This window comes from Desmodus rotundus, chromosome 7 (genome assembly GCF_022682495.2).
Source record: "Desmodus rotundus isolate HL8 chromosome 7, HLdesRot8A.1, whole genome shotgun sequence".
NCBI classification, from domain to species: Eukaryota; Metazoa; Chordata; class Mammalia; order Chiroptera; family Phyllostomidae; genus Desmodus; species Desmodus rotundus.
The window spans coordinates 136,343,282-136,370,777 of NC_071393.1; the positions used below are offsets into that span (position 1 = coordinate 136,343,282).

General features: G+C 50.4%; 1 protein-coding gene across 6 annotated transcripts in view; it reads right to left on the reverse strand.

Annotated features, from left to right (window-relative positions):
• PPP1R13B (protein phosphatase 1 regulatory subunit 13B) overlaps positions 1 to 27,496 on the reverse strand; it is a 78,349-nt gene that overhangs the window by 3,076 nt on the left and 47,777 nt on the right. For all 6 annotated transcript variants that reach the window (XM_053928577.1, XM_053928576.1, XM_053928575.1 and 3 more), the window contains 10 exons: positions 16,609 to 16,710; positions 13,376 to 13,550; positions 12,477 to 12,673; positions 10,609 to 10,749; positions 7,392 to 7,572; positions 4,106 to 4,275; positions 3,246 to 3,747; positions 1,407 to 2,179; positions 749 to 886; positions 534 to 667 (listed from right to left, as the gene is read on the reverse strand). In XM_053928577.1, the coding sequence (XP_053784552.1) occupies positions 534 to 667; positions 749 to 886; positions 1,407 to 2,179; positions 3,246 to 3,747; positions 4,106 to 4,275; positions 7,392 to 7,572; positions 10,609 to 10,749; positions 12,477 to 12,673; positions 13,376 to 13,550; positions 16,609 to 16,665 (2,468 nt within the window). In that variant the 5' untranslated portion in view covers positions 16,666 to 16,710. The remainder of the gene's footprint in view (positions 1 to 533; positions 668 to 748; positions 887 to 1,406; positions 2,180 to 3,245; positions 3,748 to 4,105; positions 4,276 to 7,391; positions 7,573 to 10,608; positions 10,750 to 12,476; positions 12,674 to 13,375; positions 13,551 to 16,608; positions 16,711 to 27,496) is intronic.

Sequence of the window (27,496 nt, forward strand, 5' to 3'; positions counted from 1 at the left end):
GTCCTGACCTCCTCCTGTAAGCTCCTGGGGGGGGGCGGGGGGACCTGAGAAACGGCCTGGAATATAGATGTTCCCGCACTACAGCGTGAAGGGACTGCCCACTGTTGACGTGTACCTTCCAGTGGCTATGGTGGTAAAAGTTACGTGTTGTTTTACCAGTGAAAGACCCAGGTGTTCCAACACAGCAGAGCAGACAGCTGCCTGAAGTTGGCAACAGCCCCTCCGGGTGGCCACAGCCTACACAGGAAGGAGCACAGGGCCCCACAGCGGCTTACACAAGCCTATCGCCACCCACAGATGACCTGGCTGTTTACAAACAGCCGTGAGTTGTGGCTGCAGACCACTCAGCTTCCATGTTAACAGTCAGCCACCAGAGCAAACCATAGCTGTGCCTTTATCAACAGCTTCCAAAGAACAAAGTTGGGCTTATGCTGGAAAGCACGGAGGGGAAGGTGGCACCCTGGCCCCCACTTTCCCACAGGCCCCGTGGTCTAGACTCTGTGTTTCCTTTCTGCACAGTGGGAGGGGCTCACCAGCCATCGCTGTCCGCGGCGTTCACGTTGACACCGAAGTCCAGCAGGAACCTCACGATGTGGTGGTGGCCAGCGCAAACGGCATTGTGCAGGGGGGTGATCCCTTCGTCATTGGGCTTGCTGGGGTCTTCCACCTGGGACACAAGGTGTGTGAGCCCCGTCCTGCAAAAAGGGGAGTGGGGGGAGCACAGGGGCGGCAGCTCCGCCCAGCTCACCTCGTAGATGATCCTCTGCACCAAGTCGAACTCTCCTTCCAGGGAAGCATCCAGGAGCAGCGCCAGTGGGCTGAAGCGGACACGCAGCCCACGTCCTGTGCGCTCTGAGTTAGGCTTCTTTAGATTGGTCCGTTTGCTCTGTAAAGAAAAAGCAGGCTTTTGATTTAAAGGTGACTCACCCATGAGCCTTTCTTAGAGAGAAGAAGGGGCTGGGATGGAAGCCCCAGCCCCTCTGGAGCAGGAGGGAGAGCAGGGAGCCAGGTGGGCGACATCCAGACTTTGTGACTACATCCAGCCCGAGGTGGGCAGCTCCTCCTCACCAGCTGTGAGGACTCCCAACCCCTCTCTGCTCCATCAACACTGACCTCCCACCAGAGGCCTCTGTCTAGAAGGTTCTGCCCCTCACCGCCTCCTCCCAGGTTCCAGCGGCAGCTTCCCTTCCTCAGGAAAGCCTTCTCGGGCCTCCCTGGCTGAGCCCTGCAGAGTGAGCTGCACAGCCCTGCACTGTCCTGCAGAGCCCTTGGTGTGAACCACTGTCTCCCAGGCCTGACTCACTGAGGCTGGGGACCAGTCTGCCAAGACCCCCACACCCAGCACATGGCTAACACAGGCAGGGCCTCCACAGGCACTGGTGGCCATGGCCGAGGACCAGACCTACCGTAGAAGCTGCTGGCCGGGGCGCAACAGGAGGAAGTGACACAGGGGCTTGCTCTTCCCCTGGAGATGGGGCCTCGGGTCCAGGGCTGGGGACCTGCTCCGTGGAAGGGGCCGTGGCCACGTTGTTGTTGCTGTCCTCGGCAGGCTCAGTTGTTTGGCGGGTGGGCTGGGGACAGGTGAGCCCCTCTGGCTCAGGGGGTGGGAGCTGGTTGTCGTTGGCATCTGAGGCGGGAGCAGACTCAGTGGGGAGAGGGACTGTGGGCTGGGCGGGGCTGGCCTCTCCCAGGTTCCCATTGGCGCTGGTATTCCCATTGTCCACATCGGCCAGTGTGCCCGTGAAGTCCTGTGAGGGGCTGGGCTGGTAGAAAGGGGTGCCCTCCATGCTACCAGCCAGGGTGTTGAAGCGCTGGTAGAGCAGCTTCTGGATGTTGGGCCCACCGGGGCCCTCAGGCTCCGTGATGGAGCTGCGCTTCTTCAGGGGCCGGGGCGCGTTGGCCAGCTTCCTGCGCAGAGCCTCCAGGTCCGCGTCACTCTGGTAGCGCAGTGGGGAGTGCACGATGGGCGTGAGCTTGGTGGGACTGAGTGGCCGGGGCAGGCTCTCCATGGTGCCCGCGGTGCCATCCCCAGGAGGAGCCGGGCTGTCCTGCTCGTGCTCCTTCTCAGCACTTTCTGCAGGCGGCTGGGACTGCGATGTGCTTGTGGCAAGAGAACCATGAAGAAACGGCAACGGAGATGGGGACGTTGAGCCAGATGGTAGAACAGGTTTCCCATACACTGCAGGAGACACAGGGGACAGGAACTTGAGCACCTTGCTGGACCTGAGGTCTTGTCACTGAGCACCCCTTGTTACAAGAGAGACGGCCTGGCTGGTGAGCCCTGATCTAAACCCCAAACAAGCCCTTTGTTCAAGGAGCCTCAATGACCCTTTGGGAAGGTGGAATGTCTACCTTCACTATTTTTGCATTTGGGATTCCAGAATCGGGGCTTCTACAAAAGGAAACTTTAAAAGGCTGTGGACTGGCTTCCCTGTCCCAAACCTACCCTCCTTGTTTTCTGGCCAAGGAAAAAGATGTCACCTCTGAACATGCATCTGACCCTTGGACTAAATGGAACAGTATGAAACACAGGCTGAGTCAGACAGCAGGGTCCGCCTGGGGGCCCAGGGGCTCTAGAGAAGGGTTCTAGCTCTCCAGCACGGGCCAGAGCCCAGCCGATAGGCTTCTAGGCATAGGGTGGCCAGGCACCTGCAGGAACCCCTGGACTATGAGTGCGGTAAGTGCCCAGGAGCGTCTGAGGAAGCCCAGCCCACACCCAATGGGCAGGCCCTACTGTCCGGGTCAGAAGCACCACTGACCTTGGTAGGCATAGAACCTGGCCCCATTCTCCGGCCTGCCTTCCTGGAGCACCTTGGCCACCAGGGTCCATTTCCCCTCACCCAAATCAGGGCTGCTCTCCCTTGAGGGCTCCAGTGGAGACGCCCAAAGCAGCAGACAGCCCTTTGCATGGTCGCCCCAGGGGTCTGGCTCAGCTATGGCAGGTCAGGCAGAGCCTCCCGCTAGCTCCCGGGACAGCTCCTGCACAAGTCACCATGAAGCAGCAGAAAGAGGCCACTCCAAAGTCCCGTCCTTCCTGGAGCCGCAGCTCCTGGGCGCTCGGACACAAGCACTCTATGCGTTCCCCCGTCGCCCCCATCTCACTTGGCACCTGCGGCCACACCTTACATAAGAATCAGGTTTAACCCTGAATAGCACATGGCCCACGTGTGAGGATACAGACTGACATTTTCTTAAGTAAAAGTGTAACTTCCTGGCCCCAAGAGGAGAGTACAAACCCACCGTACCTGCTTTAACTGACTTATTTATGGTGCTGTGAGCTGCTGGCTGGTAATTCTTAGGTGGCGTGGCTTGCTGGAGGTACACAGAGTATATGGAACTTGAATTCACTGTCTGGGGTCCTTTCCTGGGGGACTGTGGCCTTGACCCTTTATCAGCCAGAAAGGGCCTAATGGCCACAGTCAGTGGGAGTTCGGGTTTGCTGTCTCCAGCCGGAAATGCAGGTGGCCCTGAGGGCGGGTACGTGGGGCTTGGAGGCACAGAAATCCTCTGCTGAATCTGCTGGGAGGAGCCCAGCTGGTGGGTGTTGCCCACGGCGGGCAGCGGGCCAGGTTTCTGCCGATTGGGTAGGCCTGCGTTGGGCCTAGGCAAGCTGCCTTCCTTCCTCCTTTCCAAGGAGTTTGTTGACCCTGGACCCATGGGCGCAGGACTGGGGTATGTCCCATAGCTCAGAGGCAGCTGCTTGCTGACACCAGGAGCCGGGGGCGGCATTTTACCCATCTCGAGGCCCTAAATTTAGATGTTAAGGAGAAAAACAAAGTTATCCTTCGAAAAGTTAAGCATATTTCCATCCAGTCATGGAGAATGCAAAGTAGGACTTGCCACCCTTCAAACTGGCTTGTGACCAGGCACAGGGCACACTGGGGATAAAGAACAGCAGGGCTGTCACCTGTCCCCAACAGGACAGCCCTGACTGAAAGGCCTTTGCGCTGGCACACTGCCCGGTATTTAGGGAGCACGCACTCCTTCGGACTGGATAGAGTTTGGACACGAAGGGGAGTGTTCTGCATCATGACCCCCCACCCTTTGATGAAAATGAGAGCAAAGAGGGACATGGTTACGGGCATGTGTCACGACAATGGCCTACCAGCTTCTCCGGGGCTCCCAGAGCTGACAAGGGCACAGGCTGGCTGGAGACAGTCCCCTGCTTGACAGACCCCTCCATGCTCGAGTCCTTCCAGTCCACACTGGTGATCTGTGTCGCTTTCACTGAAGGGCTGACGTTTTGTTTCAGTGTTGGCCAGTTCCCATCGTTCGCTTGAAAAGAACACAGAATTTAAGAGACCCCTGTCCTGATGTTACAGGAGCCGACCTAAGAGCAGCCCTGGCAGAAAGGAGAATCACCTCTTGGATAGGGTGTTCTGATGGGGTGGCATTGCCCAGACACTGACCGCCCTCTCCGCTCACCCGCGTGCCCGGCAGAACCAAGGGCCTCTGTGGGCAAGGCCTCGTCACTGTCCACTTGGCTCTCCATGTGTAGCCTGTAGCGATGACCAGGCCGGCGGGGGGCCAGCGGACTGTGGAAACAGTCTTAGCCCTCGGTTAAGTCCAGGTCAAACCCATCACATCAACACTAATGAGTAAAACCAGCCCTGGCACTTGTAGCTCAAACACTACCTACAAATACATTTACATACAACAATAAAGATTTCCTTTCGACTTTGTAACAGATTTGATCTGTACTACTTCCAGTATTACAAGGAAAACCCAACGTTAACCTGATAGAAATTCCTGTCCTTTACAACACACGATCACGGGAGACTGCACCAGGTCCCACTGATTGGAGACCTGCATTCTGCTGCAGTGATGAGAAAGCCAGTCAACCCTGCATTTCAGGAAAGCTGCTGAGAAGCTACATTTTTATAGAGCATTTTCTAAACTGAAAAAGTGGCAAAGCATGCTGGTGCCCAGCTCACTCACAGCCGGCAGGCCAGGTGCTAGCCCTGACTCAGGCTGCCTCCTCTCTGCAGCAGGCTCGGGCTGGGTGAAGTGGTGAGCACCCAGCCACCAGCCACACAGGGCAGCAAGAAATCCAGGGGCACTGTCTGGGCCCTGACAGGAACAGCATGTCCTGGTCCATGTTCCTCCTGCCGCACTAGGGAGCCACAGGGAACTCTTCCTGGCCACAGCAGCATGGAGGCCAAAGTCTGTGACCTACAGGTGGGACAGGGACTCTCTCACGCACTCTGGGTATGACCAGAGAGGCCACAGCGCATGCAGGACAAGCAGAGCCTCTGAGTGCCTGGCTGGGCCTTGGTGGCAGCGGCAGCCAGGCCAGCTTGCTCTGAGGCCACGTCCACCCTCTGCAGCAGCAATGCAAGCCCTGTGCTTGCTGTGACGCTGCTGAGTCCCTACACTGCCGCAAGCCACTCAGGCTCCAGGCAGCCATAGGGCCCCGCTGAGGCAGTCCAGGGCCCCAGTCCAGACGTCACGTTGCTCAGTGTGGCCCATCAACCTGTTTGAGGCCAGAAGTGCTTTTCCTTCCTGCCCCTTCCACCTGGGACTGCACACTGTGGGCCAGGAATGACAGGCGCACCCGGGTGCACCAAGGCGGAAACTCAGGCTGACGGGGAGACAGAACCCACTGCAGCCGCGTGGTGGCTTCCCGGTGCCCGCTGTCAGGGTCACAGGGAGCGTGGCCATCCAGTGGCTCCAGAAATTCCATGTAAAATAGAGGTTTTATGGGAATTAGCCATAGAAGGACCAAGAAGGGACCAGAAATTCTCTTCAGGATGAAGCAGGAGGTATAGGAGGAAGATCATTTATTTTTATTATAAAGGGACAACTATCTTCAGGTATGGAGATACTTATACTGAAGATAAAAGCCTCACAATGAACTCAAGAAATCACCTCAATCTGGGAGAAAGAAAACCAAAACCACCTCGCTGTGCCAGCATGGCTCAAACCCTTCCTGACACAGCCTGGCGTGTGTGGCCCAGCTCAGACCCCGCCCTGTCTGGTGAAGGGACACAGCTGCTCACAGGGCCCCTCCTGCAAGTCTGCACGGGGGGAGCAGGGCCTTCTCAGTTTGGAAAGCAGCCTGACTGCTGACTGAGCAGTGTTGAAGAGGGCCGGAGCTGCCCGCCAGGCCTGCCAGTGACATACATTGGCGGGTGTGCAGAGTGCTGTGTGGAGCCAGACAGGCCCAGCGTCCAGGTCTGATACTGTCCCTGAGCTGGTCACTCTGGGATTACTGTGGCCATCTGTGTGACACGGAACCAGAACAGCCAACAGCACCGGTTAGCGTCCCCACTGAGATTTCTCTCCCCAGATCCACATCTGGGCCCAGATTCTGCTCCCAGGGTAGGGTGACCCAGGTTTCCCGTGCTGTCACCTCACAGGACAAGGGAAAGACCAAGGCTAGTGCAGAACTGCCGAAGGACACATTCTCGGGGCTCTAAGAGGGTGTCTTCTCCCTGCACCTGGAGAGGAGGGCATGGGAGACGTGCCCCGCTCAGGGAGGGTTCATGAGGAAGGCAGCAGAGAAGCACCTGGCAGTGCCAATTACCTGCCAGGGCAGAGACACAACTACCTGTCCCCCGCCACAGGGTGGGTCACATGATAAACAGCAGCTTATCAGAGAAGGCTGCCATCAGGGGCTTGCGGACCATAGATTCGGCCTGCATGCTGCTGTGGCTCGCTGGACTGGGGGTGGTGATGCCTCTGCCCGCCAGGTCAGGTCAGAGCCCTGGGCCCCACAGCAAGAGCAACAGAGGCGTGACTGCTCAGGGCAGGTGCCCGGCAAGTGAGCAGGCAGCCGAGAGACAAAAGACTGCACAAATCTAGACCAGTCCTGAACCACTCCCCCCACAGGCCTGACCCAGGGCAGAGTCCACAGGACTGTCATCGTCAGTGAAAGGATGCAGCGGCGTTCGGACCTGCACTCTGAGCTGGGAGTTCAGGCACTGTGTCCACTCCAGCCAAAATGGAAGTCCTCCTGCAAAGGAGCCCCAGCTCTCTAATGCATCAATTCAAAACCAGTTGCCTTCTCCAAGGAAGGAGAACAGAGTCTGTAGAGAACCTGCTGCCTATGGCCAGGAAGTGGAGTGCAGCAGGCACTCCGTCAGGACAGCGATGCACCAGCACCAGGCTGGGGCCCTGAGGCTGGTCACACCGCATGCATCAGTGGGCCAAGGCCGCAGTGATGGTCTGCGGACTTTCTGATCGACGAGGACAAGCTGAGTGGGGAAAGGAGAGACTGGTCACAGTGCTCTGTTTATAGGATGGTCACAGTGGTAGCACACAGCTCCCAAAGGTGCCCAGAAGACACGGTGGCTTGGGGGAGACTGAGGGTGCCCACGGGACCCCTCCAAGGACCTGCCCCACTGCTCCCCTTCCTGCTTCCTTCCCAGAAAGAGGGTCTGGCTACTTACCAGGTTTGGACCTTCCATGGGCGGCCCCTGAAGCAACAGTGAGAGACTGGGGCTTTATGGGGTCCCCGGGGGCTGAGTAGCTGCCAGCACTGGGGACCTGGATGTAAGGCCCTACTGCAGCAACCCTGCCGGGGGTGCTCAGGGGAGACTGTGGCGACGACGCACCATTCACACGGCTCAGCTACAAAACGGGAAGAAACGAGAGTTAGCATCCCAAGTCTGAGCTGCTCACTCACTGACCTGCACTGAGGCAGCTCCGCCCGCCTGGAGGACACGCGTCTAAATGGGAGGAGGCGTTATGAAGGGCCTGAACCTGCGGTCCTGTGGGCGATGCTCTTTCATCACCCCTGTTGTCTGAGGGCTGCACATACACCAGGTCTGCTCCCCAGGACACCTCCACCTGGGGAGCACTCTCCCCGTGGGGATGTCTCCTCCTGCAGAGGCAGCAGGCAAAGCCTGGGCTTGGGGCCTGGCTCCGAATCCTGCTCTGCCACGTACTGGCCATGCAGCTTTGAGCAAGTGCCTTGGCCTCCCAGAACCTCTGCGTCCATGGCCAGGAAGTCTGGGTAAGGGCTGTTGTGGCAGGTCCTAGAGCCCGGCAAGGCTCTGACCAGTTCCCTGAGGGCAGCTGTGCTGTTCGTGCTCAGCAAGGACTCCCGGCCCCAGTCACCTCCTCCTGACAGACTCTGTATCTGTCAAGTGCTGTTGTGTGACAGTGTTACTGGCTAGACCATTCACAGCACCCCAACATCTGGGTAAACACATCTAGATGTTGCCGTGAGGATATTAATGAATGAGATGAACATTTAAATCAACAGACTCTAAAGCAGACTGCCCTCATGATGTGGGTGGGCTGCATCCAATCAGTTGAAGGCCTTAGGAGAAAAAGCCTGACATTAGTTCTCACCAATGCAAGAATAAGTAAAAAACAGCCTAGGCCCAGGTGGCTCAGTTGGTTGGAGTGTTGTGTTGTGCACTGGAAGGATACAGGTTCGATCCCCTGTCAGGGTGCGAACAGGAGGCAACCAGTTGATGTTCCTCTCTCTCTCCCCCCTCCTCTCTAAAATCAATAAACATATCCTCGGGTAAGGGTTAAAAAAAATAAGTAAACAATAAAAGCTCAACTTTTGCATTAAAAAATAGAAAGTGCGGCCCTCCGAGGAACAGGGAACTCTGCCTGCAGACAGCCTCAGACTCCCGCTGCAGGGTCAGGTCCCTGGGGCTTCAGGCTGCCGCCCCCACAACCAAGCGGTCCGGTTCCCTAGAATTAGTCCATCGGTCTCTCCCCCAACACACACCCCCGCTGGTCCATTTTCTCTTTTCATCCCGCACCTGTGGGCATGCTTATTGATTTCAGAGAGAAGGGAAGGGAGTGGGAGGGAGAGAAACATCCATGTGCAAGAGAAACAATAGTTGGCTGCCCCTTGTACACACTCCAACCAGGAACCGAACCCACAGCCCAGGCAAGTGCCCTGACTGGCAACTGAACCTGCAACCTTTCGGTTTACAGCACGACACTCCAAACAGCTGAGGCGCACTGGCCAGGGCCGTCCATTGGCTCTGTTTCCCCAGAGAACCCCGCCTGATGCACTGGAACAGAAGGATGTCACGTGAGCAGGCACGGAGACTGTATGCGTGTCCTCTCATGGCCTCTGTGCTGCTCATTGAGGTCAAGAGGAAAACCGTGATCTGTGATCACAGAGTTATAGAGATTAACCAGTGACCTTTGAGCTCTTTGGTTATAAAAAGCAGAGATTTGTAAATAAGAGACTTTCCACTGGAGACCATTAATTACCACAGCCCTAGAACTGGCCGTTTCCTTCTTTCTCTAGCACCTTTCCACCCCACCCCACCAGGCAAAGGCCCAGAAGCTAACACCTCCCTTCCTGAGAGCCACCTTCAGAGCATCAGAAGCTGACAAGGACACTTGTCAAACCACAAAAGCCCACTTGCTGAGTGTGGACAGGAGACCTTGGGAGCCCTGCCTGGCTAGCCAAGTGGCCTGCTCCAGAGTGCCAACCAGCCCTGACTCAGGCACCGCTTCCCTCCAACCCTGAGCACCACCCACGGAGGAAAGGGGAGAACCACATCCAGCCAAAGCACACAGCAGCCCCTGATTAGCCTCGCACAAGCTCTCAGCCTTGCACGTGCGCACAGAAGCACTGAGAGCAACAGCAAAACTTGGGGACACCTGCTCGACAGCAGGGCTGGGCAAAGGGGCCATAGGCCTCGGACACGAGGTATTATACACAAGTGACAAAAGGGATAAGGCAATGACCTAGAAAGATACCTATGTTGCAGTTACAAAAATGGCTAGGTTCAGAATGGTGAGAATGATGTAACTCCTACAATTCCATTTCAATTAAAAATTAAATACCTCCTGTCTGTATTAAGCAAAAGACTGGAACAATGAACAACTACCATCCCTCAAAAATGAGCACAGGGTAGAAGGGACTTTCACATTTTTCTTTAAATATCTCTGTACTATTTTAACTTTTTTCAATTAGTATTTGTTACCTTTAAAATTCAAAATACCAAATAAAGATTTTTTAAAAAACGCTAACCACTTTATATAGAACTCTGCTCAAGAGTTTACAAAGCCCACCCTGGCTGGTGTGGCTCAGTGGACTGAGTGCCGGCCTGGGAACCAAGGGGTCGCCAGTTCGATTCCCAGTCAGGGCACAGGCCTGGGTTGTGGGCCAGGTTCCCAGTACGGGGTGCTTGAGAGGCAACCACACATTGCTGTTTCTCTCCCTGTCTTTCTACCTTCCTTTCCCTCTCTAAAAATAAATGAATGAAATCTCTGAGTTTACAAAGCCCTTCTACTTGGGTTCTCACTAAGAAACTTCACGGTGATTCCTGGGCAGGTAAGACAAATCAGTTTACGGCAAGGACACGAGGCCATACAAGGTCAAGGAATTTGCCCCCATGACCCAGCTTAAAATGGCTTAAAATGGCAGAGTGCTGTGACTCCAGAGTCACAGCAAGTAGAGGGCCAGCAACAGCCCACAGCTGCCTAAAGGAGCGGCCCTGATTCTAGACAGTAGAAAACAGACGCCCAAGAGCACTGTCTTCCACTGCTGTTTTTCTGGGTTAGGGCCAATCTACATTTTGTCATCTGGGTGGACGGGGAAAAGGCCATTGCAGTGAAGATGAACACTTTGGGGTCAGACCAACTGCGGGAGCTTATCTCACAGAAACTCTCTCCCCGACATGCCTGGATTTTCTTCCCGTAGAGACGCTCTCGCAGCTCGCTGATGCGCTTGTCCATCATGGCCACCTCCATGTTGCGCTTATTTAAAAGTTCCTTCTGCTGCTGCAGTTTTGAATTCTGTTCCTGGTTAAGCTGGTTACGAATCTACAAAACAGAAAACACAACTTTTATGATTTGCATTAATTAAACAAATTCTCGTTGCCAGGGAAACATTGAAAAAAAGAAGGAAGAACTGAGTTCTCACATGTGTTTGCACACACCCACTCTCGCTTGCGCACTGAACATTTACAGGTGCGGCACAGATGAAGCCGAAACACACTTCTGATGGAACCGAAAGAGGGCGCACATTTGCAAACGCATGTCCTCTTCTAAGCCTATGGAATGACGGGCACCAATGACTACGGGGACCATGACTGTAGTCCTGGGCAGTGGCACTTTGGTGACAAGAGTCCTGAACACATCCTCTAGGGATCTAAGGACAGGTGCCTGCTTCACCGCATACAGTCAACCAAATGAGGCGCCTCACTGCGGAGGAGCGGCAAGCTCACCAAGGGCGGCTTACATCGCCAAGCAGGGTGTTCCATCCTGTCAGTGGGTCGCAGCCAGCACTCAGGAAAATGACGGAGACTAGAGTACAGCGCAGTGCACACACAAGGTGAGCCCTGTGGTGCTTCGCTCCTCAGATGCACACGCGTGCTGGCACACACACTGCATGCACGCCCCAGAGGGAACACGTTTTTAACCCTAGGCTACGGTCAAAACAGTTGAAAATAAGTAAATATAGTACATTCACCACACCTCACCAACAAAATCCTTAAAAAACCTCCACTTTCAACAACTGCTTAAAGTGTTAAAAGCTGTAAATTCTTGTGTTTTATTTCTGTGCATTTATGTTAGTGAACTTAACTTCAACAAAAAGTGATTTTACACTCTGTAATTAAATATTCTCATTTCATAAAATGATATAATACTTTTTCTGCCAAGTGCTAACAGAACTGCAAAACTTGTTTCTGGCTTGAAAAAGCACCCGCTGGGTAACAACTTTGGAGAAATGGAGGTCTGGAGGGCTTTATGGGTGGGAGTCTGCTTCCTCCCGAAATTCAGATGTTGAAGCCCTCCACCTCAACAGCACTTGGGGGTGGGCCTTTGGGAGGTAATTTGGCTTAAATGAGGTCGTGAGGATGGGACCCCATGGTGGGGTTCTTCTCATAAGTATCCTTATCAAAAGAGGAAGAAACCAGAGCTGTGAGGCACAGTGAGAAGGCAGCCATCTACAAGCCGGGCAGCAGACCCCCTGGAACCAAACCTGCCAGCAAGCTGACCTTGGCCAACAACAGGCACCTGTCTCATCGAAGCCGTTTGCACAGACACCTTAACTATCACCCAAAGCTTAATTCTTCACTAGTTCACTGTACTGCCAATTGAATTCTGTGTTGAATCTCTGTACTGAAAACGCCCAGGGAATAAGCCAGGCACAAAGAACTCCACATGGCATGAGCCCGCACATAGGAAAATGTCCAGAAGAGCAGATTTTCGGACACAGGAAGAGATCTGTGATTGCTTAGGGGCCCCAGGTGGGGTCTGAGGGGACGGCTGAGAGATGTGGGCTTTATTTGGGGGTGATGAGATGTTCTAAAACTGACCTTGGTGGTAGATGGGGAACTCTGGGCAGAGACTAAAACCACTAAGTTGTACTTTATGTGGGCAGATTGTATGCTATGTGAATTACATCTCAAAGCTACTTAAAAAATTCCTTTGTACTGAATACACTTGGTGCCACTACTACTTTCAAGTCCGTTAGCTTGTCTCCAGCCCCCGGTTGCCAGCGCACACTAAGCAACAGCGCAGAGGCCAGGCCCAGAGCAAGTTACCTGCAGCTCCTGGTACAGTCTCTTCAGCTCCACAGCCGCCGGCCCCGCCAGCTTGCCATTGTAGGGCTGGAACCCATTCAGCTTTCCCTTCTTCAGGTCTTCCAGCTGCTGGCTGAGCTGGTCGACCCTCAGAATTGCCGTCTGCACTTCCTGCTTCTTCTCCTGGAACATGGCGCTGAATCTCTCTATCTCAGCAGCTGTAATACCCGCCAAGAAAGAAAACAACCTCACTCAGCTGGTATTTCTTTTTCATGGAGTTTTGCTATTTTTTGGGTGATATCTTCTTCATGTCCACACATCTAACTTCACTACAGCATCACCCCTTCCAGGCCGGCCTAGGAGAGGAGACTGTGATGTGCACAGTCCAAAACACTGGAACACGTGAAAAACACACATTTGCACTCATGAGTGAGTCTTCCGTAACCCGGGCAATCAGTCCCAGAGCAGGATCGGTCAAGCCCCTTGGGAGTCTCACTGCACCAAGAGACCAGGGTGTGTTACCACTGTCACACCAAGCAGGCACTGACTGGATCAGTAACAAAAATAAAAGGGGAGGATCTGTATGGTTTGTCTCAGTACAGAGATCACACGTAGGCTGTTTAATTACAACAGACCCGCATAATAAGGTGAGCCCCGATGCCAAGGGCGGCCGTCACAGACATAGCCGGATCTCCTCCTACCACACCGCTGGGAGACCTTCTGCGATCTCCCAGAAGGGGGATCAGCCCTAACCCAGGCCCGCCCCCCTCCCCATCCCGTGCAGGGGATGGACCCAGCCTCCGGGCACTTTCTGTACCAGATCTGACCCTGGTGTGTGCCTGGAAGTGTGCAGAGGCTGGGCTCCGTGTCACCTCCTTGAGGCCTGGCGAGCGTGGGTGCAAGCGGACTGCGGCACTTACACAGATTGCCATTCATAATTTTGCTGTAGTCCACTTGTCCTCGCATGGCGCGGATTTTCTTCAGCTTATTCTCCTGGGCTTCCACGCGCTCCTTCAGTTTCTGGAGCTTCTCATTTTCAGAAACAGACTGCTGCTGATGGCGCTCCTGCTGCTTCAGGAAATGTAGACGCTGCTCCTGGCAAAAGAGGTGGAAGAGCTCACTTTGAAAACTGAAACAGACTGCCCTGGCTGGTCTGGCTCAGTGGAGTGCGAACCAAAGGGTCACCGGTTTGATACCCAGTCAGAGCACATGTCTGGGTTGCAGGCAGGGTCCCCAGTAGGGGGCGCATGAGAGGCAACTACACATTGATGTTTCTCTCGCTGTCTTTCTCCCTCCCTTCTCCACTCTCTAAAAATGAACAAAATCTTTTTTTAAAAAAGAAAGAAAACTGAAGTGCACTGTTTCCTTCAGACACCAGACAAGTGGAATGGATTCCATAGCGTCACCCATCTCGACAGGAAGGAGATACTCCTGGAATCGTGCACATGGGAGACCATGCCACACAGAAACGGCTGTGCATGAAGAGGTGTGTGGGTGGGGGAGTCTGGGATTTCTACAGGTGGGTTTCTCTCTGCACTCTGGCCCGGCCACCAGCACTACTCATGCTCCCGAAGGGCACCCTGCAGCAGGAGGCGGGCCAGCCTTAACTTCACAGTACTCTCACCCTGTCCGTGAAGTCCCGGCCCATTTCCTGCAGTCAGACCGGGTGTCCTGCCGCCGCCCCTCACTTAACCTGAAGGGAACGAGCACTGACCAGCAAGGGATCTTGTACTGAAAAGGGACAAGGTGATCAGTAAGGAGATAAACCTCTAATGTGCTAACTGACATCCAGCAGTCCAGGAGGTGTTTGTGTTCTTTAGGATTAGCTTCTTCAAAACTAACGAGACACTGTATAATCAAACAAGAACGGGACAACCCTGAAGTAAAATATATGCAATACTCTTCAACAGTTTTCCCGTTAGCATGAACGCAAACCTTTGGGATAACAGTCCACATCAAACCCTCACGGCCCCATGTGCACGCATACACACGCCCACGTGACTGTGCAGCCCTCACCCGCCACCCTGAAGGAGGGCACAGGTACAGTCAGTGGGAACTTGTGGCTCACACCCCTGAAAATACCTAAGAATTTTCTTAACAATGGTACTCTCAGATCAGTATTTGGAAAGGAAATAAAAAGAATTAGAAAATATTATAATTACAATTACATTTCATCTTAGAAATCTTATTAACGGGATGACATACTTCCCAATTCTAATTGTTTTTTATTTAAAAAAAAATTTTTTTGTTCCTGGCTGAATTGTAGCTCAGTGAATTGAGCACGGGCCTGCAAACCAAAAGGTTGCCGGTTCAATTCCCAGTCAGTGCATGTGCCTGGGTTGTTGGCCAGGTCCCCGGTAGGGGGCTCGTGAAAGGCAGCCACAGACTGATGTTTCTCTCCCTGTCTTTCTCCTTCCCTTCCCCTCTCTCTAAAAAATAAATGAATAAAATCTTAAAAAAAAAAAGATTTTGTTTATTTTTTGAGAGAGAAGGGAAGGGAGGGAGAAAGAGAGGAAGAGAAACATTGCCTGGTTATCTCTCACAAGCCCCCAACTGGGGACCTGGCCCACAACCCAGGCACATGCACTGACTGGGAACTGAACCGGCAACCTTTTGGTTTGCAGGCCAGCACTCAACCCACTGAGCCACACCAGCCAAGGATGTTTTTTATGATTGTAAATCCAATAAACTTTATAAGACTTTTAAAAATAAGTCCAACTTAACCTATTATTTACATTAAAGTGGACAATACAATGAATTACACGGGCATTCAATAAATGAAAAAAGTTGGACTGGCCACTTTGTTATTAAGAAAAGCTACAGATTTCTGCCCTGGCTGGTGTGGCTCAGTGGACTGAACACTGGCCTGTGAACCAAAGGGTTGCCAGTTTGATTCCCAGTGAGGGCAAAGGCCTGGGTTGTGGGCTAAGTCCCCAGCGTGTTGGGCGTGTGAGAGACAACCACACATTGATGTTTCTCTCCCTTTCTTTCTCCCCCCCTTCCCCTCTGTCTAAAAATAAATAAATAAAATCTTAAAAAATAGAAAAAAGAAAAGCTACAGAGTCCCCTTATATGTGGAATATAAAAAACAATAAACAAACAAACTTGACAGAAACAAACTCGTAGACACAGAGAACAGACTGATGGCTGCCAGGTTAAGAGGGGATGGGGGACTGGTGAAAAGGGGAAGAGGCTAAGAAGCACAAATTGCCAGTTATAAAAGCAGACACAGGGATGTAAAGTACAGCACAGGGAATACAGCCAATAATACTATAATAACTATGGGGCCAGGTGGGCACCACACTTTTTGGGGAGATCACGTCTTAGGCTGTATATAGTGCAGAAACTAATGTCATACTGCACATCAATGGTAATTGGAAAGTAAAAAAAGAAATTAAAAAAACCTCTCTAAAGAGAAGTCAGTGGGAGCCCAGGCAGTGACGTTCACACGCTGTCTTTACAGTGGCTTCAGGGCAGTTCAGGTCGTCACAGCCTGGAATCATTTCCAGAAGGCGGGGATGACAGGGATGATTTGTTATGTTTAATCCTTGAAGAAACCATGATTTGGGAAGATTTTAAATCCTGCAGTTACAGAGATGCAACAGATGCAGAACTCATCTACAGCATGAGTGTTAAGTACGCCCCCACCGTAGCACACCAGACAAGTGCCTTGCCGGTGGCATCAAAAGAAGCCTGACGACTCAGCATGGCTGGCTCTGGGGCCCGCGACTAGGATCTTCGGCATGGATGGCTGGCTTCCTCTAGGACACCAAGGAACTAACACCACCAGCTGATGACACCCACAGGGAAAAGGAGATGACAGGAAAAACGTCTTTTCTGCACATTTTATCTACATGGGGGAAAGGCCAACCACTTCCGGGTGGTGGTGGTGGTGGTGGTGGTGGTGTGTGTGTGTGCGCGTGCGCGCGCATATGGGGGGCAGTGGCCCTTGCTGTTGACACCGCCCCACTTCAGGAGCAGCAGCACACTGCCCAGGGACTATTTTGAAGATGACGGGGACGTGGTGCTTCAGACTCCTATGGCGTGGGCTTACTGACAAGTGTTACCCAAGAATGTACTCACCCCAACCTAAAGTAACAGTTGAAGAACTCACTTTTTGAACGCTTCTCCACTCTCTGTTTTTAAAACTTACCTTGGCAACCAACATCTGCTGCTGATTTTCAATCTGCTGTTGCTGCCTGGCTGCCATATCCTGGAGCTCCGAGAGGGTCAGTTCAACACGCGGATGCCCAACCTGCAGAGACGAGATCACACTCAGGCTGGGTGCCTCTGTCTGCATAACTGACTTCCCTGAGGTTGCAAGCACACATGGAAAGGTCTTCAACGGGTTCCTAGGGCCCTGGTGGGGTAGCTCAGTTGGTTAGAGCGTCATTCCAACACGCCAAGGTTGTGGGTTTGATCCTTGGTCAGGGCACATACAAGAATGAAGCAATAAATGTATAAGTAAGTGGAACAACAAATCCATGTGTTCTCTCCCCCCCTTCCTCTCTCTCTCAAATCAAAAAGAAAGAAAGAAAGAAAGAAAGAAAGAAAGAAAGAAAGAAAGAAAGAAAGAAAGAAAGAAAGAAGCTCCTTCTAAGTCAGGAGAGTATATATTAGTCTGTTTTCTCATGAGAACTTTCCTAAGTGTTGAGTGATTTTATTAAATATAAGTAACAGTTTTGCTAATGTACCAGATCCCACATTTCATAAGAGGCCCAGCACTATGCAGAGCTTTGCAGACACATGCTGAGGTGACAGTCCTCTTTGCGCTGGCTGATTAACAGGTGCACCTGAGTAACTAGGATGTCAAATGTTCAAGGATACACAAATCTCAGGACAAATGTTATGTCACTCTACCTTGTCTTGAGAAACGAAACACAATGATTATAAAACACAAATGCCTCATTAAAACACACACATACATGGCCTACACCAAGGACTGACCAGAGTTATATGCGGGACACGAACACAGCAAGGTAATAGCCAGAGGAGCGGTAACGGGGGGATTTGACAGCATGCCCCCATTCTCTGTGGATAACAACAGAATGGAGCATTTTCACTGTGCGCATCTTGTGCTTTGTACAGAACTATGTGCTTTCCATTCATGAACTTGTTTAAGCATCATAACAGCACTGTCAGGGAGGTGCTATTACATCCCCACCCTACAGATGAGAAAACAAGCACGGGAGCGCAGACAGTCTGCGGAGTCAGACAGCTCACCCAGCAGAGCAGCACGTGGAGCCCCTGTCCTGTACCACCACGTATGCACTCTTCACTACGCACACCCTGCACACACGCACTACTGTGCTAGCGTGTTTACGCACGTGTCACAGTCTTTCTAACTGACCTGTGTTTGGAAGGGGAAGGGACGTGCCAATGGCCTGGAGCTGAGCACAGGAGCAGACGCCAGCTCCTGCGAGGCCCGTGCTCCTCCACCCCCTTCTGTGCCACTCACCATCCAAGCGCGTGGTCCCTCCTCGGCTGTCCGCTCCCTACATCTGGGCCCACCTGTGCTCATACCTCCTGCCACCCTCCCGCCCTCTTGTACTCTTAACAGAGGTCCAACCCTACCCACCGCCTCCAGTCTCCCCCAGGCTTGACAGTGTTCGAGCGCACTCCTGACTCTTGGAAAATGGAATCAGATTTTGTTCACTAGTTTTAGCGGAAACCCCCACTCTGTGTACCTAAGATCCTGAGCAAGCAATATGGACCAAGTACTGTAAACAGCCAAGTCACAGAAACTTCCATTTCAAAAAAATTCGTTTACAAAAAATGCCAGGCAGAACCATCAGAAACTCCCGAAATTTCTGTTTTTACACTTATAATAAAGGGTTGCTAATTTCCACCTGAGATGTTCCAATCACAAAAGGTATTTTTTGAAACCTTCAGAACTTCTACTCCTTAAAAACTATGTCCATTCAACAAATCTTTCAATTACATTAATTTCAAAATGGTACAACTTAAAAAAAAATCTGGTCCCCCCTCCCACCAATGGCTTAGAATAACAACGTGAAGAAGACAGAAGAGAAATTTAGCTGTTCAGTATTCTGACACTTATGCCTGTGAGTAAGTGAGTAAGACAAGAGCTCTTCGCATGTGCTGTGTCATCTACATGTCTCTAAGGACGAGACTAAGATGTACTGTGCTGTCCTGAGTAACTTAGGTGTCATACCTTATGTATGTAATAAAATTTTATTTGCAAGTAGATCTGACATAGAGAAAACTGTATAAATCATAGTGTACAGCTCAATGAATTATCTCCAACACACCTGTGTAATTTAATTGTATTTTAAGTGGCTTATAAAAACACAAGCAACCATAAACTAGTAAGTCAACAAATATGCAACACGTTAGTACATATTCCATTAATTGTTCAATATGAAAATGTAGCAAAAAGAAGCACCTTCTCAGAGTTTAAGCAAACAAAAAACTCTGCTGCAAATCCAAACTTCTTACAATGATGCATTCTCTTCATGCATTCTCTTCGGGGAGACTCACCCCCACATCAACAACCTTAGATTCTCAACATGACCCAAATATATTTGAACAAACCAATGACTAAATTCCTAGCTCATTTCTTTTCATTGCATCTAATAAGAAAAAATCAAATCCTGTTCCCTTGGACACACTGAGTCCCTCATTACAGGAAAGTCACCTGACGAGTTCAAGTCCAGGTCACAAGGAGGACAAGCCACTTCCGGGACAAGTGAGTTAGCAGAGAAGGTCTCTTGGTGACAGCTGGCAGGTTTGTGCGAACACTTCCCCAGCCCTCTGGGGCTCTGACACCCCTCCTGCGGGGCTCAGGGCTCCTTCTAAGGCTGGTGTTCTTGACAGCTGGGTCCCAGGGAAAGGCAGCTGCTCTCCAGCCCGTGCTCTCCACCTCGAGAGTGCCCGTGTCTCTACAACAAACATGGCCCTCTCGACTCTAGGTCTAACCTACTCCCACCTTCCCAAGACAGAGAAAACACAGCCCCCGCCCATACACAGTAACCACATCTCTGGTCACACCACCCTTCTTTCTCCAAATCTCCACAAACCTACTTGAAGAAACAGTAAGAGACTCTATACCTCTAACAAGCAACACTTTTACACGCAAAATATTGATACTAACCTAACAGAAAACTTACACGTCAAGGACTCTCTAGCTGATGACTTCCAGACTCTGCAGGTCCCAGCTCATCCGGCATGCACAGCGCCTGGCCACAGCCTCCAATCAATGATCATAATAAACACTTGCTGATGGATTTTCAAGTGACTCAATACTTCCTTATCTTCCCACCACTTCCAACCACACTCCAACGTGGGTAGTAGCATCTTTTCCAACTCAGTGTAGCCACCACCCCAGGTGAGAGAGAGAACATTTCCATCCTCCCAGAAAGTGTCCTACTGTGCTTGCCCCTCCCCCAACCACTGGACCTTTGGGGCTGTTGCTGTGCAGGACAGCCCAGCTCCATCTGCTCCGGGATTTCCTGTCGAAGGGACCCTGCGGGGTGCACTTCTTTGTGTCTGGCTTCTTTCACAGCACGGGAATATGGGGCATACGGGCATAGGAAGTCCCTCCTTCCTACCGCTGGGCAGCACTCAGGTGTGCAGATGGACCACATTCTGTTTATCCATTCATCTGCTGAAGGGCATTTGGGTGGCTTCCACTTTTCAGCTGTGAGGAATAAAGCATCTTGAATATTCATGTACCAGGAGTCACGCAGACAAATGTCTGGTTTCTCTAGGGCAGTCCACAGGGGAACAGGCGGCCATGCGGTAGGGGCACAGAGACGGCCAGACTGTTCACTGGCGGGGTCCGGCATCTCACAGTCCCACAAGCAACGTGACAGTCCTAGCTTCTTCACATCACTGCCAACACTTGCTCAAATTCTGGTCATCCTCTTTTTAAATAAAATGTTAACCTCTTGGCAAAGAAAGGGTTCCATATAAATGGTATTCGGTAAGTAATGAAAAAAAGCAAGCATAAAAATTAAGCTATCAATCCCACATGCACTTGGAATAGGTTTTCAATAAATAAGCCAAGCCCACGATTTGCTAGAACTTAGAAATGAAAAGGAAGCTTATTTCCCAGGTTAATGTCTCATTTGCACTAATGACATGCATGAGTCCCAAAGCTATGAAAATACAGCATGTTTGGAATACAAGTTACAAGAACTAGGCTTTTAAAAGATATTAAGAAACAACTACAACCCACTTGACAATTACGGTTGAAATCTTTACATCACAAGCCAGTCAATGACATTGCTTTAATCAAATGTATTTTTGTCTCCTCGGGTAATGTTTTACATATAATGTTGAAATTGGTATTACAGCATTTCCATTATTAAAAACATATAATAAAGTTTCTCAAACAAACCATTGTAGACAATTACGCAATATACACGTCTTCTGTCCTAAGCCACTAGTGATACATTTTTGTAGGTTTTTATTCTTTCCAAATATTAGTAAGGAGAGTCGGTTGTACATCCCATCTAAGGTGCTACTGAAACATTCTGCCAACACACACCAAGTATATTTTCCAGTACATGCCACAGTCTAACAAAGATTGCAGTTCGCCTGTGGAAACAGAAACAGATTCATCCCCTGGCACAGTATCTATTCGATTAGTGACTCTTCACTATCATGGTTCTTGAAAAATTATGCCCCTTTCCAGACAATTTTTTTTTTTTTGGCACAATGACTCATCCAGAAACACATTAAATACTGCTCTATAAGAAGTGATATTTGGACATTACAGTTTCAGGCAAATGAACAGTCACTGATTCACACAATGCAAGTGCCGCTCGCACATGGCACAGCTCTGAGCGGGTGTCACACTTGAATGGGTACAGACGGTGTGCTTTAAGTAGACGTGCCCAGGGATGAGGAGGAGAGGATGTCTTCTACGGCTCTCTGGTCATTGTACACGGAGGCCGCCTCTGCCTGTTTTGAAGTGCTCTCTTGTTTAGCTTTCATTACCCTACAAAAGCGTTCCTGTCCTGTAACTTTGAGTGTAATCTCCTTCAAAGTGGAAAAAGTAGTGAATGATGCCAAAGTAAAAATTTACCTTTCAAAGTCATCCCAAAGAACTTGCTGCACTGCATCCCCCCTCCACCAAGCACGTCTACTGGGACGCCTTCTTTTCCTCCTTTGGCAACGTAGAACAAGCGTTCATTACAGGACGCGGTGTTTTCCAGCTGCATTATGTGTTGTTTATTGCTTATACCAGCATGTCCACGTGGTTTAATTCACATATTTTGTATCTGTGGAGATGATTTGGGCATCAGCAGCCCCTCACATACATGTGCCAGTTTTCTACGCTGAGTAACAGATCACATGAAACTGAGCAGCTTAAAACAACAGCAAACGTTCATTCTGGCTCATAGCTTCTGTGGATGAGATTCGGGAGCAGCTCGGGCAGGCGGTTTCAGCTTGAGATTTCTCGTGGGGTGAGCCCAACGTGAGCCTGTGCTGTGGTCGCCTTAAGTCCTGATGGGCTGGAGGATCTGCCTCCAAGATGGCGAGTTCCCGAGGCCACCCAGCTGCTGCTGCGGGGCGGGCGAGGGGCGGAGGGGGCTCACGGCCTTCCCATGCATGCATTCCTGTGGCATGGCGGCAGTTTCCTCCACAGCAAGCGACCCAAGAGAAAGAGTGTGAGGGGGTGGGGGAAGCTATCTTTTCCATGAACTGGCCTCAGAAGTTGCCTGGGTCACTTTCTGCACCTTCTCTTTATTAGGCGCCAGTCACTAAGTCTGGGAGAGGAGGGAGCAGGCTCCACCTTTTGAGGGGAGGTCTATTAAAGAATTTGCAGACACTTACTGTAAAGTCTCATAAAGACTCTACATACCTCTAGCCATCCATCATTCACTACTCACAGGCATTTGGTTGTCATTCCCAACAGCTCAGTGACAATCCAAAGAGAAGAAAATGTTTACGAATGTTGAAGAGTATATGTTTAAGAAAGCTTGATTACACTGCAATCAATAGAGATTTTAGCTATAAATGTTTTTTCCCTTGAATGCCTAACATACATTCCTTGGTAGTCAGTTAATAGAAAAGACTAGTGGGCTTTGTCAACAATAAACACCGAATGGGGAATAAATGGGTCACTTCAGATGTCAGCTCTTATCCAGAGAGGCTGATTTTAATACTCAACCAAGTAACGTCACCTTTGGTGACAGCAGACCAGAAAGTTGCTGTAATGTTCTTTGGGAAAATAATAAATGTCCTATGCTTGCACAGTTTCAAGGAGATGCCATGCTCTAGTTCAACAGTTTGTCTTCCTCCTTCTCCTTTGTACTCAGTGTCCATGGAGAGCACCCCTGATCCATGGGTGAGCCAAGCCACTCTCGTCTCTCTCTGAAGGAGTTCTAGGTCCAGTTCATGTGGCCAAGTTCACATCTTGCTTGGGTGCCTGCCTGCAGGACTTCAACCTCAACATGGCTAAAACCAAACCCCTCCCTTTCCTTCCACTCTTGGCTCGCGCCCTAAATTCCCCACTGCTACTCACGGCTCTAGCATCATCTTTGACTGGAGCCCGCCTTGCCCCCAGTACCATCAGCTGTAGCTCAGGGCACTTTCTGACAGCTCACACTTCTGGGCTGGCCTCTCCCTTCCAGAGCCAACAGTTTCCCCTCAGTCTGCGGCGCCCTCCCCCATTCTCTAAACTCTGCCTCTCCTGTAGATCTAGCCTTAGTGCCACCTGCTTCCTGAAGTTTTTCCTGCTTCTCTAAGGAATCTCTCATACAACTGTTCTGACACTCAGGACCTGGCATCACTTCTGGATATGGGAAACTCAGGGTTTTTAAGAAATTCTGAGTTTTAGAGAGTCAACATATCATGGGCACTCGCTACACAATGTCAGCCACTTACAGATGCCTGAGTGTACAGTTTCCTTAGCTGATGCTTACAAAACACTGTGAGGAGTACAGCTTGTTTACAGAGGAGAGAGCTGAGTCTCCGCGGGGTCAGCAGCAGAGGCCGGACCTTAAGCCACCCTACTGACAGCAGCAGGCTGGACACTTCCCACCACACAGAAGGTTCTGCCCTCCCTGACTTCTCGTACCCGGGCACACACTGTCAACCCTCATTGACAGCCATGTATCATATCACTATCAAAAAAGTGAACATGTGCTAATTTACTGTTAGTCTGAACTTCATGAAAATGCTGTTTCTGTAGATTGAAAATGGTCAAACGTTAATGATTTCATATGGGCCAACCTACCAGGAAAGGATTAATCTCCCCCCATCTAGAAAAACATAAAAGCTAAGGATAATTTGATCCTAGCATATCGTAATAAAGAAATACAATAAAGAGAAAAATGAGAATTCTAGGTTAACTCTTTATTTTTAGATGCTTATGAGAAATCACAAGAGACTGAAGTCACCTGCCCGGCAGCACCGAAGGTTTCCTGGAGGAAGGCTGGCAGAGGCCCACCACCATTGCTCATGCTGTTCCTGAGGACGGTGACAAAAGCCTGACTTCCTCTTTGACTTTCTTGCAACAATTTCACAGAGTCTGATGAGAATGAATTAAAATGAACTAATTTTAAAGCCTCGGATCTCAGCATTTTTCTTGAGAGGAATTTCTCTTCTTGGATAGTAACACTTCTCATATAAAATAAAATGTTTCTTTTAAGATTTCTGTAAGGGAAGATCAGTCTGTTAGCTAATAATGATTTCTCTTGCTGTGTTATCATCTCAAGTGGCAGTTCTTTTAAATTGGGGTTTGTAGATAAACGGATGTCTTTTAAGCTTATATTTATGTTCAAGTATCTTCTTTGAAAGTACGCCTCTCAGAGGTTCAAGCACACAGCTGGGACTCTGCTGTACACCCAGCAACGGCCTCACACGGGCTCCCTGTCTACAGTCTCATTGCCACCCCGCCACACAGCCCCTCCTCACACACTAGCACCGGAGAGGTCTTTCTCCAGCTCAAAACCCTCCAAAGTTAAGTCTAGGCTCTCAGCACGGTGAAGATCTATCAGCTCAGCAATCCTTCCTCCTCAGCGTCACCCCCACCTTCCTGTGCCCCGGCCTTTCCTGCCCCACTGGTACCAGCACATTCATACTCTGTTGCCAGAGTTCCAGGCTCTTCCTCTGAGCAGATCTCCACCTCAGTGAGTGACTTGAACCCGGTCCTGTTGTTCCGGTGTGTCCTTCCACTTCCACCACACTTGTCACAGTGTACTGTGATGCAGCTGCTTATACACCTACCTCCCAGAACCCCCTACCCTGTGGAATTTGAGAGAGACTTCAAATAGCTGCCACCAAACACCTGGCTTTCATAATGTCTTCGGTCTTTCTCAAAACAAAATAAACTGGATAGGATTGTTTTTTAAAGAATAAAAGGAGAGCTTCTAAGCTAGGTTGTTTCATAAGAGTTCCCAAAGAAAACAGAAAGCATATGGAAGAATACCTGGAGAGATGATAGAGAATTTTTAAGAACTGGTGATAGATATCAATCCTCAGAACCAGTAAATTCAACAATTCCCAACAGGAGAAAGTACAAGAAATCCACACCTAATCCTGCTCAAAATGGAGATTTAATCCTAATTTCATTAAATAACAAAACTCCACTAGATGACAGTAAAAGGACTTTCAACATCAGATACTACAAAACCACAAAACAGGAATAACAGGAGGGGAGACAACAAAGAAAGTTAGGAAGCATGAAGGAGAACGGATGAGAGGTAACTGACCTAGCAGATCTGACACAAACCTCAAGCCAGAACCAGTAGCACTGGACAGAGCCTGTCCAGTTGCGTCCCAGAGTCCCACAAGGCTGACAACAACTGACACCGTGGCGTGACTCTGGGCAGGGAAAGCAAGTGGAGGGCACCTAGCACAGGGAGACCACAGGACAGTCACTGAAGGTGCAGTGGGGTCTGGAATTCTGGTGTTTCCCAGGTAGAGGCTGCCTACACGAGCAGCTCCCAGCAGAAACCGTGGGCACTGGGCCTCCAATGGGCTTCCCTGGCAACACTGTTTCACATGTGTTGTCACCAAGTGTTGCTGGAGGAAATGTGTCCTGTGTGGCTCCACTGGGAGAGGACTCTAGGAGCCTGGGCCCCTTTCCTGTGGACTTCGCCCCCCATGCCTTCTCCAGTGCTGATCTTGCTCTGTATCCTCACGCTGGAGTAAGTCACAGCCAGAGGACAACTAACCCCGAGTCCGTTCAGTCCTCCTAGTAAACAGTGACACTGGGGGTGGTCTCGGACACCCCCACACAAGCATATACAGTGAGAATCAGTCAACTTGCCTTCACAGCACAAAGTCAAACCAGATCTTCACAATTCTGTTGGACAAATAAGTTTTGAAAGTGTACGACTGCATGTGGCCCGGGGCTCCCAAACCCAGCAGGGAAAGAGAGTCCCAGGGAGAATATTCTAGACCCACCCCAGACTTCTGCAGGGGCCTGGGCTTTTACCTCCTGGACGGCTGGACCCACTGACCTGCAGTTTTCAGAGAGAAGAGCTTCCCCAGCCTCTCAGCTCGGCAGCCACTCACGGGCATGAGCCACAGCAGCTCAGCCCACACACCCAGCCCTGCAGCTGCTACTCACCTGCTCCCGGCTGCTGTCCACCCACAAGGATACAAGGCTCCACGCACCATTACTCCATCGCCAGGGTATACTCAATACCATTTTTGGAGAAAGATATTTTTAATATCTTATTAGCTTTAAAATTGCACAAGAAGTGTTTTTTACAATGAAGTGCTTTACAAAGGTAATGTATTATTAGGCTTAAACAGCACGTGTGTGTTCCATAAAACACAGTTAACATCTTTGATGTAATGCTTCCAGCATGAAGTTAATGCCTCTAGACAAGCTCTCTACCTTCCTCTAATTACAAGTCACATAAAGGCTACAAACACATTTAATTTTGGTTTCAGTTTTGTCGAACCTGGAATACAAACACTGTCTCCATTTTAACAAGAAACAACTCCATTGGGTAGAAAAGACCATAGGCTCATCAGCTCAGACGTCAGAGCTCCCTGTATTGCTCCCTGGAACCCTCTTCTCCAGGCCCCTTCCCTCTACACGTATGTGCACACCCCCTCGACACAAAACTACTCGATGTGTTTATTTCACCTTCTTCGAAGTTCGGGTCCTGGGAAACCTTATAACTCAAAAGAATCTGCCAAATTCAGTTGGACAGGTGAGTTCGGATGCTTGTGTGCATGTGGCCTGGGGTCCCCACCCTGGGGTTCCTACCCTCGGCAGGGCAGGAGAGCCCTATGGGGGATCTCCAGACCAAATGACGAAAGTCCCACCAACAGCATCTGGGCCTTTCTATCTCAAGACTTTCTGAAGCAGAACCCACAGAGGCTCTGGATTTGGAGTGGGCAAGTTCGTCAGATGGCAGGAGAAGAGGACTTGAGGAATGACCTTAAGAAACTGGAGGGTAGAAGAGAACCCATAACCTTGACATTGGCAACAGTTCTCCTGAGTGGCACAAGGATCAGGACACTGGAACTGGAGAAAAGGACACATACCCTAGTATGCCACTTGGCTCTGCAGTAGACAGCTGCAAAATCTAAAGTAATAAACACTATTACACGGTTTAAACTTTACAACCAACCTACAGACAAAGTACAAAAGGCTTAATTATAGTTAGATAACAGCACACACATATTACCAACCTCAGCAACATAGAAGTATGGCTGAAAGGGCTGGTGGGTGGGGAGATGGGGGTGGGGTGCTGTTTAATACCCTTGTCCTAGAGGGAGGAAGATGCAGAGATATGATTTAACGTTGGCAGAACAGAGAAATAGAGATTTAAGTATATCATTTAAAGTCACAATTGTACCCAATAAAGTAACTAAAATAGCAACTCAATAATAGTAAGCTGGAAAGTAGAGAGGCAATGTAACTTGGTTAAATTTAGCTAGTTAGAAAGTTCTGAAGCCAGTCCTGAACCTGGACCCTCCACTCTCCAGACCCATGTTCCTCGCCAGTGTCTGGCTGTGCCAAGCACTGCACTAAAGACGACGACTACATGCCTACGCGGCGGAAGAACCAGAAAAGAAACTAGTTTTCTAGCTTTAAAATTATT